Raw genomic sequence first — 17,233 nt, 5'->3', positions numbered from 1 at the left:
GAAGTGGGTATTCCCATTCCACTTTATTACTTCCCTTAATCCCAATAGCTGCCCCTGCCCTGAACCCCTACTCTTAGTAAGCAAAGTGATCTCTTAAATCAAGGATGAAATAAAGACTATCTAAGAATTGGGAGGAATAATTGGGAAATTATATAGTATCAATACTTTATGCCAGAACTGTAATGGACTGTTATGCAGCCATTAAACATGACCACATATGAGCACTGTATAGCCATCTTCCAGATCTCCCACTGCCTTCTCTAATCCAGTGACTAACCAGCTCCAGGAGACCAATCCTTTGTGATGATTCTCATATCACATCTGTCCATCTCTCTGACGGTCCTCATGGCCCAAGCCATCACTGCTCCAGGCTTAGACTCTACACCCTAAGGGACAGTCTGGCCTACAGCTCCTCCTCTTCATTCCAATCTCTCTGTTGCTACGTTAATTTTCTTAAAACCCCACTTTGCACATGTCACCCATCTTGCTTATTGTCTTTCCACTGCCTTTAGGATAACATGCAGATTCCTTCGTATAACTTCCACTGTGTATGATTCTGATCTTTCCTCTGCCCCAGCCATCACTTGTTAGCTGTTTAGGGCTGCCATGTACAGCTGCACAGGCTGTGCACTGCACATTTCCAGAAGGCACTGTTCACAAAGACTATAGGTAATTAGCATCCCTGGAGTTGTGCATTAAGGCAGCCGTTAGGGGACTTCCCTGGTGGTCCAGTGGTTAAGATGCCGCGCTTCCACTGCAGGGGGCACAGGTTTGATTCCTGGTCGGGGAACTAAGATCCCAGACGCCACATGGTGCGGCCAACAACTTAGCTGGGCCAGTTACCTCTCTCAGCTTCAGTATCATCTGTAAAATGATGATGATAATAATAATACCTACCTCTCTGGATTATTGAGGGCCTTAAATGAGCCAATACTTGTAAAGCACATAACTAAAGGCCTGACACAGAGGAAGTGATCAGTATAAATGGTAGCTATTGTTAATGTTACAGACTTCAGGATGAAAAAGAACAAAGTTATACTTCATTTAAATAAAACTTAATATGTAAAAATCATGATTTACTAAAAAATTAAAAAATAAAGCATCAATCTTTTGAGTTCATCTCAAAGTAATCTAAAATGAAGTTACTTTTAGTAAGAAGCTGAAATATTCCATTTACCAAAAAATTGACTTATAATTTTTGTAATATTTCTGTATCTCACATTTTAAGTATTTTTTAGGCTGTAAAAATTCAATATGGAAATTGGATTTCTAATAGTCAATTGCTGAAAAGCAACATTTTGGAACTCTAATACACTGTTAGTATATATACATTTGTAAATGCTTTTTGAAAATTTGGCAATATAAATTAAAAATTTGATAAATATTTTTATTCTTTGATGCAATAATTCTACTTCTTACAATTTATCTTCAAGGAGTTGAAAGATAGGTCCAGAAATATATATTGTATCAATATTTATTTTAGTAAGAAAATCAAAACAACATAAATGTTCAATATTGAAATGGTTAAAGTATATTCATATTTTGTAGTATATTATAGAGTTAAAATTTTTGAAGGCTAGTTAACTAAAAAGGAAAATTCTCACAATATGTTAAATTTAAAAAATCAGGCCATAAATAACTTATGGCAGAATAATGTGGAATCTAAAATATGATACAAATAAACTTATTTACAAAACAGAAACAGACTCACAGACTCACAGACATAGAAAACAAACTTATGGTTACCAAAGGGGGAAGATGGGAGAGGAATAAATTAGGAGTTTGGGATTAACATATATACACTACCTTATATAAAATAGGTAATCAACAAGGACCTACTGTATAGCACAGGGAACTACATTCAGTATCTTGTAATAACCTATAATGGAAAAGAATTTGAAAAATAATATATTTATGTCTATTTGTATCACTTTGCTGTACACCAGAAACTAACACAACATTGTAAATCAACTATACTTCAATTAAAAAAAAGATCAGTATGATACCAATTGTGTGATTATATGTGTATATATTACATATGGAATATATATTATACATATGATATGTTATAATACAATTATAATGTATAATAATATATGTAAGAAAAAAATAGGTTGTTTTAAAGAGTTAAAGGAAAAAATTAATTTTAGATACTAGCCATGAATTAGCATTCATATCTGAAGGTATATTTTTTCCCCTACTTACAATAGTTCTAATGACAAAAATAAAAGGTAGGTGAAACTTAGAACAAGCAAGGAAAGTCGTGGCCTTAAGCTTCCACCAACGGCACTCGTGGCCCTCAGGGAGGGGGACATGCAGGGACCAGCTTCGTCCAGCTACCAGATGGAATGACTCCTAGCAGACTACAGGCATGCTGTTCTCTCTCACAATTAAAAAAAAAAAATGATTTTATTTTATCAGCCATTTCCCCTTTCCTTTTCTCTCCTTTGTATTAACCACCTAGAAAGAGTCGTCGGTTATCACTCTCTCCAGTTCTGTTAAACTGTTCACTCGACTTTAAGCTCACTGCAGTCGGGCTTTGCCCTCCCCGCTAGGTTCACACTGTCGTGTCCAGTCCTCAGTCCTAGTCTCACGTGGCCTGTCAGCCGTGTCCATGCTGCTGGCCTCTCCCTCCTCTTTGACGGGCATCTTCCCGTGGCCTCCAGACCACCAGAGCCCCCAGCCCTCGCTCCTCCTTCACCGCTGGTTTATTCCATGCCCTTTGCTGATTCCTCCTCTTCCCCCCGACGTCTCACTGCTGAAGTGCCCAGGGCTCTGTCCTCTTCACCTCCCCTCGCTCACGGAGTGTTTCTCATCCACCTTGTACTGGTGACTCTCAGGCTCTGACCTCTCTCAGAATACCAGACTCACCTATCCCGCTGCCTACTGGCATCTCCACTTGCATGCTGAACAGACACCTTAAATATGTCCCAAACTGAATCTTCCCACCAAAAACTTGGTTCCACCTGTAGCATTCCCCGTCTCAGTGCATGGTAACTCTAGGGATTTCCCTGGCGGTTCAGCGGTTAGGACTCCGTGCTTCCACTGCAGGGGGCATGGGTTCGATCCCTGGTCGGGGAACTAAGATCCCACATGCTGCAATGTGGTCAAAACAAACAAACAAATCAGTGCATGGTAACGCTATCTTCCAGGTTATCCAGGCCAAACTTCCTCCAACCCGCACATCCCACCCATAGCAAATCTGCTGGCTCCATCTTCAAAACCTATATAGAATTCAGCCACATCTCATCTCCTTCATTGCTGTACCCTTATCCAAGATTCCATCATCTTTCTCTGGGACCACCACAACAACCTCTAACTAGTCTCCCTACTTCCACCTTTGCTTGTTGATTAACTAATTTATCCCTAACACATCATAATGGCTTTACATAGACTTTTTGGAACAATGAATGAATGGATCTGTAATTATTTTCAAACTACATAGTTTGGTTTTATTGGGCTCTGCTGTTGGTGCACCAAAAAAGATGCTATGTAACATTATGGTTTTCTAGAAGTAAATATGACAATTAATGCCTTTAGGAAGGGAGATCTCTAAATTCCCACTACCCAATTCAATCATCATCCCTGTGGGAAGCTCACATACTAAAGAAAATTTTCCCTGTCACCAAGACAACGTTTTAGAATAGATTGCTTACAAAATTTGATGAGAGCTAAGTTAAAGCTATTGTTGCCGTTTTACCTTACTAATTTTACATACTTCAATGTATATTAAGATAATTTTGGTGTTAGTTAATATGGGTGTTTTCAGTTTTTAACTGTTATCACTAATATTTAATATAGTTTTGGCCAAAATCCACAATGACTGAATTTATGGAATAAATTTAATATTTGTGTGTCCTTTCTAGGTCACCTGCAATGGCTGGAGGAATTTTTGCTATAAACAGGCATTATTTTAATGAAATCGGACAGTACGACAAGGGCATGAATCTCTGGGGAGGAGAAAATTTGGAACTTTCACTAAGGGTAATTCAGACTTTTTGTTTTAAATAGTTACCTTTGTACATAGAAAGTAAAATCTAACTTCAGGTCATGTAATATGCTGTGGGAACTACGCCCTGTTTCCCTACACAAGCATCTGGTGCCATTCAGGTGCCACGTGAAGTAAATGATTTATGGGATTCCTTACAGAAATGGAAAACCTTTAACAAAATATCAGATTTTCTTACCTATGTTATTTCTAATATATGGTATGTCAAATTAATGTGATATTTTTACCTATTTGTGGAATCTCTTTTTTATTATTCTGATTGTCTTGGTATTAGTAGTGTGTTGAAAAAACACAGGATTAGGAGGTAGGGGACTTGGGTGTCACTGAATATATGGGGTATGTTAGGTCTCAGTTTCTCCATCTGTAAAATGAGAGGATTTGGCAGAAGATGTCTAATAAGTTTTCTCCTAATTCTTAAATCCTGAGATACCTGCTACAACAGGGATGAAACTTGAAAACATTATGGTAAGTAAAAGAAGCCAGACATAAAAGGCCATATATTTATGAGTCCATTTGTATGAAATGTCCAGACTAAGCAAATCCATAGAAACAGAAAATAAATTAGTGGTTGCCAGGGGCTGGGGGAAGAGAGTGACTGCTAACAGGTACCAGTTTTCTTGGTGGGGTGGTAAAATATTCCAGAACTAGATGGTGGTGATGATTGTACAACCTTGTGAAAATGCTGAAAATCACCGAGCTGTAGACTTTGAAGCGTGCATTTCTGGTGGTGTATAAATTATATCTCAATAAAAATAATAGATTTAGTTTTTTAAAAAATCTTATGATATTAGAACACTAGACATTAGGGTGAGTCTCAGCCCTACCACTTACTTGCTGTATGATCCTTGGCAGGTCATTCATTTTTCTAGTTCTCGGTTTCCTCATCTGTCAAACAGGAATAAGTAAAAACGCCATTCTCAGAATTTTATAAAGATTTAATGTGGGAATTCCCTGGTGATCCAGTGGTTAGGACTCCCTGCTTTCACAGCTGAGGGCCCAGGTTCAGTCCCTGGTAGGGGAACTAAGATCCCGCAAGCCGCATGGCGTGGCCAAAAAAAAAAAAAAAAAAAAATTAATGAAGTAATAGAGGTGGAGAATAAGGTACAAAGTAGATATTCCTGGAGAGTCTGAAGAAAACACTGAGCTATTCAAACGTTTATCATATGTTAATCATAGGTAATTTTTTGTATTTGACTGAATTCTAATAGATTTTTATAATGATCATTTTGAACTGTGCATAAAAATCTGGGCTGTGAGCTTGCCATCATTGCCCTTCACATTTTTTTCTCCCTTTTCTCTGCTTTGTCTCTTTTCCCAACAGAGACAACTGGGTGTAGAGAAAACAGCTTCATTTATGACTAAATTCCTATTCTCTCTGAGCTTTAGTTTCCTTACAAGTAAAATGAAGAAAAAAATTCTCTCTCATACAGGGTTGTTGTAAAGATAAGAGATTATTTATCAGAGCTGATAAATAAGTGGCAGCCATTATTGTTCTGCTTTAATTTTGCCAACTGCTCTTTATACTCTCTGAAATCATCTGCAGCGATTATACTTTGAATTGCGTTTCTCTTAGCATGTATTAAGATGTTCACCAGATTTGCTTTTTGTGTTTTTCCAATTTTTTTCTGCTTTGGATTTTATGTCCCTCTTCCTTTTGTTTGGCTGGCTACTTTCTACATTTTTTTAAAGTTAGTGTAAGCACAGTCTTCTCTCATAATGCTTCAGATACCTTATTTTGAATATAAGAATATCTAGAGCAATATATTTTTCCTTCAAGTCCCTATTTGGCAGTATCCTATAAGTTCGTTATTTTCATTGCTTTTTTATTTTCCTACTCATTTGTTCCCTTCTGATCCAGGCATTATTTTTATTTATTTATTTATTTATTTATTTATTTTAAAACATTTTTATTATAAAAGTAATACAAATAGAGAAAAACTAAAATATTGAAGAAAGACAAAGTCATCCATTTCCTGCCCTGCCATCCTATTATAACCAGTTAGTAATTTATTTTGTCATCTTTTTATTATATACTTGGTGTGTTATTTATAGCCATAATCATATGCATTCATACACTTTTGTATCTTGCTTTTTGTTACTAAATATTTTCTCATGTTTTTCAGTATATTCATTACTAATTTTTAATGGGTACATAACTTACCATTCATTAGCTATATATGTTTATTGACTATTTCCCCAGACCAGGGGTTGGCAAACTATGGCCCTGCATTTGCAAATAAGTTTTATTGGAATACAGCCGTATCCATTCATTTAGATACTGTCTATGGTTATTTTTGTCTTACAAACAGCAGAGCTGAGAAGTTGTGAGAAAGCCTATATGACTTGAAAAGCCTAAAATATTTCCTTTCTGGCCCTTTCCAGAAAAATTTTGCTCACCCTTGCCTTAAACTTTTAAGTCATTTATAATTTGGACTATTATATGCCCCACAATGTCACTTGAAACATCTTTTGCATATAATTGTTTATACTTTAGGCAACTTAATTGGGAGGTATTAACAAAAGTGGAAAAACTGGGTCTACTTAAGAAAGATGTTTTTAAGGTTAACACTGTCCCCTACTATATCCCTTGTAATAATCTAGCTATGATACAGTACAGGCGGTGGTAATAAGAATGGAAAAAAAATACTCAGTACTCTTGTAGGTAGCAATTCTCTGGTTCCTATTAATCTAGACATGTAATTTTACACTCTGGATGAGGATATTTTTAGTTTTGATTTAAAGTCAACCAAAGAGGGAAGTAACAGTAATTGCAACATGAAAAAAACCAGTTGAAAGAATACTTTCTATTGGGGATGAAAAAGCAGACTAAAGTAAACTCTCCAGGTACCAAAGTGTGCATGAACTGCCATTCCAGGCTAGCTGTAGTGACCAAAAGGCACTGAGAGGGTTGAGTAAGGGAAAGAGGTGGCAGCCTCAGCAATGTTCTACCCTTCTGAACACACCCTAGGCATAAACTTTATACAACTATAATTAAACTGTCTCCAGATGAGAAAGTTCTAGAGCAACTAGCCTGTATTTTTGAATAAAATTAATTCTTCTATCTGGGAAAGTTTTAATTCTTGAAAAGAAAACTTATGGAATGGGCCCAGCTAAATCAACCCCGACTAGCTCTGAGATAAAAGATGAATCAGGCTGAGGGGTCTCAATCCAATCTTGTGTGAATAAAGCAAGCATCAGGAATTATAGGTGTCATCTTCTAAGGGAAATATTCTGAGGATCTGGCAGCATAAATCCATCAGTAGATTTGTAATAGACTATTGTGGAGTCAGACTACACTATGGTGGAAGTAAAAGACATCGGCAGATCTGGATCACCTTGCAATTTTCGAGATGCCTTCAAGATCTCCCTTATCCTTTTATGGCTGAGGGAAGCACTGACAGGTGTAGGCACCACCGTCTGTAACCCTTCTCCTTCTCAGTACCAAGAAGGCAGATGAGCTGGAGATCTGGTAATCCCATAGAGTTTACTTCATGTGCCAACTTTTACTCTCCATGAGGTCCAGGTAAACCAAGAATGCTATATAAACTTGGGTGGCATCTCCTATATCTAATTCCATCATTTCTAAATACTTAGGGTGCATGTCCATCCAGGCGTCCTCGGGGGCCCACGAAGGGGCGCCGCAGCTGTGATCGCCGCCCGGGCGCACATCGCTGCAACCCGCGGTCGGCTGGGACTCACTGCGCTCCTCCATGCCCTGCCGTCCCAGGCATTATTTTTTAATTTTATTTATTTTATTTTTATTTATGGCTGTGTTGGGTCTTCGTTTCTGTGCGAGGGCTTTCTCCAGTTGCGGCAAGCGGGGGCCACTCTTCATCGCAGTGCGCGGGCCTCTCACCATTGCAGCCTCTCTTGTTGCGGAGCACAGGCTCCAGACGCGCAGGCTCAGCAATTGTGGCTCACGGGCCCAGCCTCTCCGCGGCACATGGGATCTTCCCAGACCAGGGCTCGAACCCGTGTCCCCTGCATTGGCAGGCAGATTCTCAACCACTGCACCACCAGGGAAGCCCCAGGCATTATTTTTGTAACTCCATGCCTCTGGTGCTTTTTATTGATTAGTTGATTATTCTCATTTTATTGCATTGCTCTCTGAGAATGAAGCATATGAAATAGTCTCCCTTTCAGGACCTCGTAACTTAATAAGCACATTCTTGTGTCTGAGAATAGAATCTATTTTGTGAATGACATGTATTTAAAAAGTGAGTGTAGAAACTTACACAAGCCTCTTAGATAGCCTCATCCACCAGAGGGCAGACAGCAGAAGCAAGAAGAACTACAATCCTGCAGCCTGTGGAAAAAAAACCACATTCACAGAAAGATAGACAAGATGAAAAGGCAGAGGGCTATGTACCAGATGAAGGAACAAGATAAAACCCCAGAAAAACAACTAAATGAAGTGGAGATAGGCAACCTTCCAGAAAAAGAATTCAGAATAATGATAGTGAAGACGATCCGGGACCTCAGAAAAACAATGGAGGCAAAGATCGAGAAGATGCAAGAAATGTTTAACAAAGACCTAGAAGAATTAAAGAACAAACAAACAGAGATGAACAATACAATAACTGAAATGAAAAATACACTAGAAGGAATCAATAGCACAATAACTGAGGCAGAGGAATGGATAAGTGACCTGGAAGACAGAATGGTGGAATTCACTGCTGCAGAACAGAATAAAGAAAAAAGAATGAAAAGAAATGAAGACAGCCTAAGAGACCTCTGGGACAACATTAAACGCAACAACATTCACATTATAGGGATCCCAGAAGGAGAAGAGAGAGAGAAAGGACCAGAGAAAATATTTGAAGAGATTATAGTCGAAAACTTCCCTAACATGGGAAAGGAAACAGCCACCCAAGTCCAGGAAGCGCAGCGAGTCCCATACAGGATAAACCCAAGGAAAAACATGCTGAGACACACAGTAATCAAATTGATAAAAATTAAAGGCAAAGAAAAATTATTGAAAACAGCAAGGGAAAAACAACAAATAACATACAAGGGAACTCCCATAAGGTTAACAGCTGATTTCTCAGCAGAAACTCTACAAGCCAGAAGGGAGGGGCATGATATGCTTAAAGAGATGAAAGGGAAGAACGTACAGCCAAGATTACTCTACCCGGCAAGGGTCTCATTCAGATTCGATAGAGAAATCAAAAGCTTTACAGACAAGCAAAAGCTAAGAGAATTCAGCACCACCAAACCAGCTCTACAACAAATGCTAAAGGATCTTCTCTGAATGCGAAACACAAGAGAAGAAAAGAACCTGCAAAAACAAACCCAAAGACGATTAACCAAGATGGCGGAGTAGAAGGACGTGCTGTCACTCCCTCTTGCGAGAGCACCAGAATCACAACTGACTGCTGGACCATCATTGACAGGAAGACCCTGGACTTCACCAAGGAGGATACCCCACGTCCAAGGACAGAGGAGAAGCCACAGTGAGACGGTAGGAGGGGCGCAAGCAGAGTAAAATCAAACCCCGTAACTGCTGGGTGGGTGACTCCCAGACTGGCGAACACTTATACCACAGAAGTCCACCCACTGGAGTAAAGGTTCTGAGCCCCACGTCAGGCTTCCCAACCTGGGGGTCAGGCAACGGGAGGAGGAATTCCTAGAGAATCAGACTTTGAAACCTAGTGGGAGTTGGATTGCAGGACTTTGACGGGACTGGGGGAAACAGAGACCCCACTCTTGGAGGGCACACACAAAGTAATGTGTGCATCAGGACCCAGGGGAAGGAGCAGTGAGCCTGGGGGAGACTGAACCAGACCTACCTGCTGGTGTTGGGGGGTCTCCTGCAGAGGCGAGTGGTGGCTCTGTTTCACCGTGGGGATAAGGACACTGGCAGCAGAGGTTCTGGGAAGTTCTCCTTGGCGTGAGCCCTCCCAGAGTCTGCCATTAACCCCACCAAAGAGCACGGGTAGGCTCCAGTGTTGGGTTGCCTCAGGCAAAACAGCCAACAGGGAGGGAACCCAGCCCCACCCATCAACAGTCAAGTGGATTAAGGTTTTACTGAGCTCTGACCGCCACAGCAACAGGGAGGGAACCCAGCCCCACCCATCAACAGTCAAGTGGATTAAGGTTTTACTGAGCTCTGACCGCCACAGCAACAGTCAGCTCTACCCACCACCAGAGCCTCCCATCAAGCCTCTTAGATAGCCTCAACCACCAGAGGGCAGACAACAGAAGCAAGAAAAACTATAATCCTGCAGCCTGTGGACCAAAAACCACAGTTACAGAAAGATAGAGAAGATGAAAAGGCAGAGGGCTATGTACCAGATGAAGGAACAAGAAAAAACCCCAGAAAAACAACTAAATGAAGTGGAGATAGGCAACCTTCCAGAAAAAGAATTCAGAATAATGATAGTGAAGATGATCCAGGACCTTGGAATAAGAATGGAGGCAAAGATTGAGAAGATGCAAGAAATGATTAACAAAGACCTAGAAGAATTAAAGAACAAACAAACAGAGATGACCAATACAATAACTGAAATGAAAACTACACTAGAAGGAATCAATAGCAGAATAACTGAGGCAGAAGAACGGATAAGTGACCTGGAAGACAGAATGATGGAATTCACTGCTGTGGAACAGACTAAAGAAAAAAGAATGAAAAGAAATGAAGACAGCCTAAGAGACCTCTGGGATAACATTAAACGCAACAACATTCGCATTATAGGGGTCCCAGAAGGAGAAGAGAGAGAGAAAGGACCAGAGAAAATATTTGAAGAGATTATAGTCGAAAACTTCCCTAACATGGGAAAGGAAATAGCCACCCAAGTCCAGGAAGCGCAGAGAGTCCCATACAGGATAAACCCAAGGAGAAACACGCCGAGACACATAGTAATCAAAGTGGCAAAAATTAAAGACAAAGAAAAGTTATTGAAAGCAGCAAGGGAAAAACGACAAATAACATACAAGGGAACTCCCATAAGGTTAACAGCTGATTTCTCAGCAGAAACTCTGCAAGCCAGAAGGGAGTGGCATGATATACTTAAAGTGATGAAAGGGAAGAACCTACAACCAAGATTACTCTACCCGGCAAGGATCTCATTTAGATTTGATGGAGAAATCAAAAGCTTTACAGACAAGCAAAAGCTAAGAGAATTCAGCACCACCAAACCAGCTCTACAACAAATGCTAAAGGAACTTCTCTAAGTGGGAAACACAAGAGAAGAAAAGGACCTACAAAAACAAACACAAAACAATTAAGAAAATGGTCATAGGAACATACATATCGATAATTACCTTAAACGTGAATGGATTAAATGCCCCAACCAAAAGACATAGACTGGCTGAATGGATACAAAAACAAGACCCATATATATGCTGTCTACAAGAGACCCACTTTAGACCTAGGGACACATACAGACTGAAAGTGATGGGATGGAAAAAGATATTCCATGCAAATGGAAATCAAAAGAAAGCTGGAGTAGCTATACTCATATCAGATAAAACAGACTTTAAATTAAAGAATGTTACAAGAGACAAGGAAGGACACTACATAATGATCCAGGGATCAATCCAAGAAGAAGATATAACAATTATAAATATATATGCACCCAACATAGGAGCACCTCAATACATAAGGCAACTGCTAACAGCTATAAAAGAGGAAATCGACAGTAACACAATAATAGTGGGGGACTTTAACACCTCACTTACACCAATGGACAGATCATCCAAAATGAAAATAAATAAGGAAACAGAAGCTTTAAATGACACAATAGACCAGATAGATTTAATTGATATATATCGGACATTCCATCCAAAAACAGCAGATTACACGTTCTTCTCAAGTGCGCACGGAACATTCTCCAAGATAGATCACATCTTGGGTCACAAATCAAGCCTCAGTAAATTTAAGAAAATTGAAATCATATCAAGCATCTTTTCTGACCACAACGCTATGAGATTAGAAATGAATTACAGGGAAAAAAACGTAAAAAGGACAAACACATGGAGGCTAAACAATACGTTACTAAATAACCAAGAGATCACTGAAGAAATCAAAGAGGAAATCAAAAAATACCTAGAGACAAATGACAATGAAAACACGACGACCCAAAACTTATGGGATGCAGCAAAAGCAGTTCTAAGAGGGAAGTTTATAGCTATACAAGCCTACCTAAAGAAACAAGAAAAAGCTCAAGTAAACAATCTAACCTTACACTTAAAGAAACTAGAGAAAGAAGAACAAACAAAACCCAAAGTTAGCAGAAGGAAAGAAATCATAAAGATCAGAGCAGAAATAAATGAAATAGAAACAAAGAAAACAATAGCAAAGATCAATAAAACTAAAAGTTGGTTCTTTGAGAAGATAAACAAAATTGATAAACCATTAGCCAGACTCATCAAGAAAAAGAGGGAGAGGACTCAAATCAATAAAATCAGAAATGAAAAAGGAGAAGTTACAACAGACACTGCAGAAATACAAAGCATCCTAAGAGACTACTACAAGCAACTTTATGCCAATAAAATGGACAACCTGGAAGAAATGGACAAATTCTTAGAAAGGTATAACCTTCCAAGACTGAACCAGGAAGAAATAGAAAATATGAACAGACCAATCACAAGTAATGAAATTGAAACTGTGATTAAAAATCTTCCAACAAACAAAAGTCCAGGACCAGATGGCTTCACAGGTGAATTCTATCAAACATTTAGAGAAGAGCTAACACCCATCCTTCTCAAACTCTTCCAAAAAATTGCAGAGGAAGGAACACTCCCAAACTCATTCTATGAGGCCACCATCACCCTGATACCAAAACCAGACAAAGACACTACAAAAAAAGAAAATTACAGACCAATATCACTGATGAATATAGATGCAAAAATCCTCAACAAAATACTAGCAAACAGAATCCAACAACACATTAAAAGGATCATACACCACGATCAAGTGGGATTTATCCCAGGGATGCAAGGATTCTTCAATATACGCAAATCAATCAATGTGATACACCATATTAACAAATTGAAGAATAAAAACCATATGATCATCTCAATAGATGCAGAAAAAGCTTTTGACAAAATTCAACACCCATTTCTGATAAAAACTCTCCAGAAAGTGGGCATAGAGGGAACCTACCTCAACATGATAAAGGCCATATATGACAAACCCACAGCAAACATCATTCTCAATGGTGAAAAACTGAAAGCATTTCCTCTAAGATCAGGAACGAGACAAGGATGTCCACTCTCACCACTATTATTCAACATAGTTTTGGAAGTCCTAGCCACGGCAATCAGAGAAGAAAAAGAAATAAAAGGAATACAAATTGGAAAAGAAGAAGTAAAACTGTCACTGTTTGCGGATGACATGATACTATACATAGAGAATCCTAAAACTGCCACCAGAAAACTGCTAGAGCTAATTAATGAATATGGTAAAGTTGCAGGATACAAAATTAATGCACAGAAATCTCTTGCATTCCTATACACTAATGATGAAAAATCTGAAAGAGAAATTATGGAAACACTCCCATTTACCATTGCAACAAAAAGAATAAAATACCTAGGAATAAACCTACCTAGGGAGACAAAAGACCTGTATGCAGAAAACTATAAGACACTGATGAAAGAAATTAAAGATGATACCAACAGATGGAGAGATATACCATGTTCTTGGATTGGAAGAATCAACATTGTGAAAATGAGTATACTACCCAAAGCAATCTACAGATTCAATGCAATCCCTATCAAATTACCAATGGCATTTTTTACGGAGCTAGAACAAATCATCTTAAAATTTGTATGGAGACACAAAAGACCCCGAATAGGCAAAGCAGTCTTGAGGCAAAAAAATGGAGCTGGAGGAATCAGACTCCCTGACTTCAGACTATACTACAAAGCTACAGTAATCAAGACAATATGGTACTGGCACAAAAACAGAAACATAGATCAATGGAACAAGATAGAAAGCCCAGAGATTAACCCACGCACCTATGGTCAACTAATCTATGACAAAGGAGGCAAAGATATACAATGGAGAAAAGACAGTCTCTTCAATAAGTGGTGCTGGGAAAACTGGACAGCTACATGTAAAAGAATGAAATTAGAATACTCCCTAACACCATACACAAAAATAAACTCAAAATGGATTAGAGACCTAAATATAAGAGTGGACACTATAAAACTCTTAGAGGAAAACATAGGAAGAACACTCTTTGACATAAATCACAGCAAGATCTTTTTTGATCCACCTCCTAGAGTAATGGAAATAAAAACAAAAATAAACAAATGGGACCTAATGAAACTTCAAAGCTTTTGCACAGCAAAGGAAACCATAAACAAGACGAAAAGACAACCCTCAGAATGGGAGAAAATATTTGCAAATGAATCAACGGACAAAGGATTAATCTCCAAAATATATAAACAGCTCATTCAGCTCAATATCAAAGAAACAAACACCCCAATCCAAAAATGGGCAGAAGACCTAAATAGACATTTCTCCAAAGAAGACATACAGACGGCCACGAAGCACATGAAAAGATGCTCAACATCACTAATTATTAGAGAAATGCAAATCAAAACTACAATGAGGTATCACCTCACTCCTGTTAGAATGGGCATCATCAGAAAATCTACAAACAACAAATGCTGGAGAGGGTGTGGAGAAAAGGCAACCCTCTTGCACTGTTGGTGGGAATGTAAATTGATACAGCCACTATGGAGAACAATATGGAGGTTCCTTAAAAAACTAAAAATAGAATTACCATATGACCCAGCAATCCCACTACTGGGCATATACCCAGAGAAAACCGTAATTCAAAAAGACACATGCACCCGAATGTTCATTGCAGCACTATTTACAATAGCCAGGTCATGGAAGCAACCTAAATGCCCATCAACAGACGAATGGATAAAGAAGATGTGGTACATATATACAATGGAATATTACTCAGCCATAAAAAGGAACGAAATTGAGTCATTTGTTGAGACGTGGATGGATCTAGAGACTGTCATACAGAGTGAAGTAAGTCAGAAAGAGAAAAACAAATATCGTATATTAATGCATGTATGCGGAACCTAGAAAAATGGTACAGATGAGCCAGTTTGCAGGGCAGAAGTTGAGACACAGATGTAGAGAATGGACATATGGACACCAAGGGGGGAAAACTGCGGTGGGGTGGGGATGGTGGTGTGCTGAATTGGGCGATTGGGATTGACATGTATACACTGATGTGTATAAAACTGATGCCTAATAAGAACCTGCAGTATAAAAAAACAAACAAAACAACTAATACTAAACTTTCATTGGGTTATTTGTATGGAAACATGTTAATATAAATGTTTCAGACATTACATGAAATTTCTAAAAATCTTATATTTGTATTTGTATGGAAATATGTATGGAAATATGTTAATATATAAATGTTTCAGACATTACATGAAATTTCTAAAAAAAAAAAAAAAAAACAAACCCAAAACAATTAAGAAAATGGTAATAGAAACATACATATCAATAATTACCTTAAACGTGAATGGATTAAATGCTCCAACCAAAAGACACAGGCTTGCTGAATGGATACAAAAACAAGACCCATACATATGCTGTCTACAAGAGACCCACTTCATATCTAGGGACACATACAGAATGAAAGTGAGGGGATGGAAAAAGATATTCCATGCAAATGGGAATCAAAAGAAAGCTGGAGTAGCAATACTCATATCAGATAAAATAGACTTTAAAATAAAGAATGTTACAAGAGACAAGGAAGGACACTACATAATGATCAAGGGATCAATCCAAGAAGAAGATATAACAATTATAACACCTCAATGCATAAGGCAACTGCTAACAGCTATAAAAGAGGAAATCGACAGTAACACAATAATAGTGGGGGACTTTAACACCTCACTTACACCAATGGACAGATCATCCAAAATGAAAATAAATAAGGAAACAGAAGCTTTAAATGACACAATAGACCAGATAGATTTAATTGATATTTATAGGACAGTCCATCCAAAAACAGCAGATTACATTTTCTTCTCAAGTGCGCACAGAACATTCTCCAGGATAGATCACATCTTGGGTGATCAAACCTCAGTAAATTTAAGGAAATTGAAATCATATCAAGCATCTTTTCTGACCACAACGCTATGAGATTAGAAATCAGTTACAGGGAAAAAATGTAAAAAACACAAACACATGGAGGCTAAACAATAGGTTACTAAATAACCAAGAGATCACTGAAGAAATCAAAGAGGAAATCAGAAAGTACCTAGAGACAAATGACAATGAAAACACGACGATCCAAAACCTATGGGATGCAGCAAAAGCAGTTCTAAGAGGGAAGTTTATAGCTATACAAGCCTACCTCAAGAAACAAGAAAAATCTCAAATAAACAATCTAACCTTACACCTAAAGGAACTAGAGAAAGAAGAACAAACAAAACCCAAAGTTAGCAGAAAGAAAGAAATCATAAAGATCAGAGCAGAAATAAATGAAATAGAAACAAAGAAAACAATAGCAGAGATCAATAAAACTAAAATCTGGTTCTTTGAGAAGATAAACAAAATTGATAAACCATTAGCCAGACTCATCAAGAAAAAGAGGGATAGGATTCAAATCAATAAAATTAAAAATGAAAAAGGAGAAGTTACAACAGACACCACAGAAATACAAAGCATCCTAAGAGACTACTACAAGCAACTCTATGCCAATAAAATGGACAACCTGGAAGAAATGGACAAATTCTTAGAAACGTATAACCTTCCAAGACTGAACCAGGAAGAAACAGAAAATAAGAACAGACCAATCACAAGTAATGAAATTGAAACTGTGATTAAAAATCTTCCAACAAACAAAAGTCCAGGACCAGATGGCTTCACAGATGAATTCTATCAAACATTTACAGAAGAGCTAACACCCATCCTTCTCAAACTCTTCCAAAAAATTGCAGAGGAAGGAACACTCCCAAACTCATTCTATGAGGCCACCATCACCCAGATACCTAAACCAGACAAAGATACTACAAAAAAGGAAATTACAGACCAATATCACTGATGAATATAGATTCAAAAATCCTCAACAAAATACTAGCAAACAGAATCCAACAACACATTAAAAGGATCATACACCATGATCAAGTGGGATTTATCCCAGGGATGCAAGAATTCTTCAATATATGCAAATAAATCAATGTGATACACCATATTAACAAATTGAAGAATAAAAACCATATGATCATCTCAATAGC

General features: G+C 38.1%; 1 protein-coding gene and 1 pseudogene across 1 annotated transcript in view; one reads left to right on the top strand and one right to left on the bottom strand.

Moving 5' to 3' along the window:
* The window catches only part of GALNTL5 (polypeptide N-acetylgalactosaminyltransferase like 5), an 82,815-nt gene that overhangs the window by 50,357 nt on the left and 15,225 nt on the right, over positions 1 to 17,233 (top strand). The window contains 1 exon segment of the mRNA XM_059932573.1: positions 3,867 to 3,984. Coding sequence (XP_059788556.1) covers positions 3,867 to 3,984 — 118 coding nt within the window.
* LOC132371343 (tRNA-splicing endonuclease subunit Sen15-like) lies at positions 7,204 to 7,721 on the bottom strand (annotated as a pseudogene).

This window comes from Balaenoptera ricei, chromosome 9 (assembly GCF_028023285.1).
Source record: "Balaenoptera ricei isolate mBalRic1 chromosome 9, mBalRic1.hap2, whole genome shotgun sequence".
Lineage (NCBI taxonomy): Eukaryota > Metazoa > Chordata > Mammalia > Artiodactyla > Balaenopteridae > Balaenoptera > Balaenoptera ricei.
This window is presented reverse-complemented; position numbering and strand designations above follow the sequence as displayed.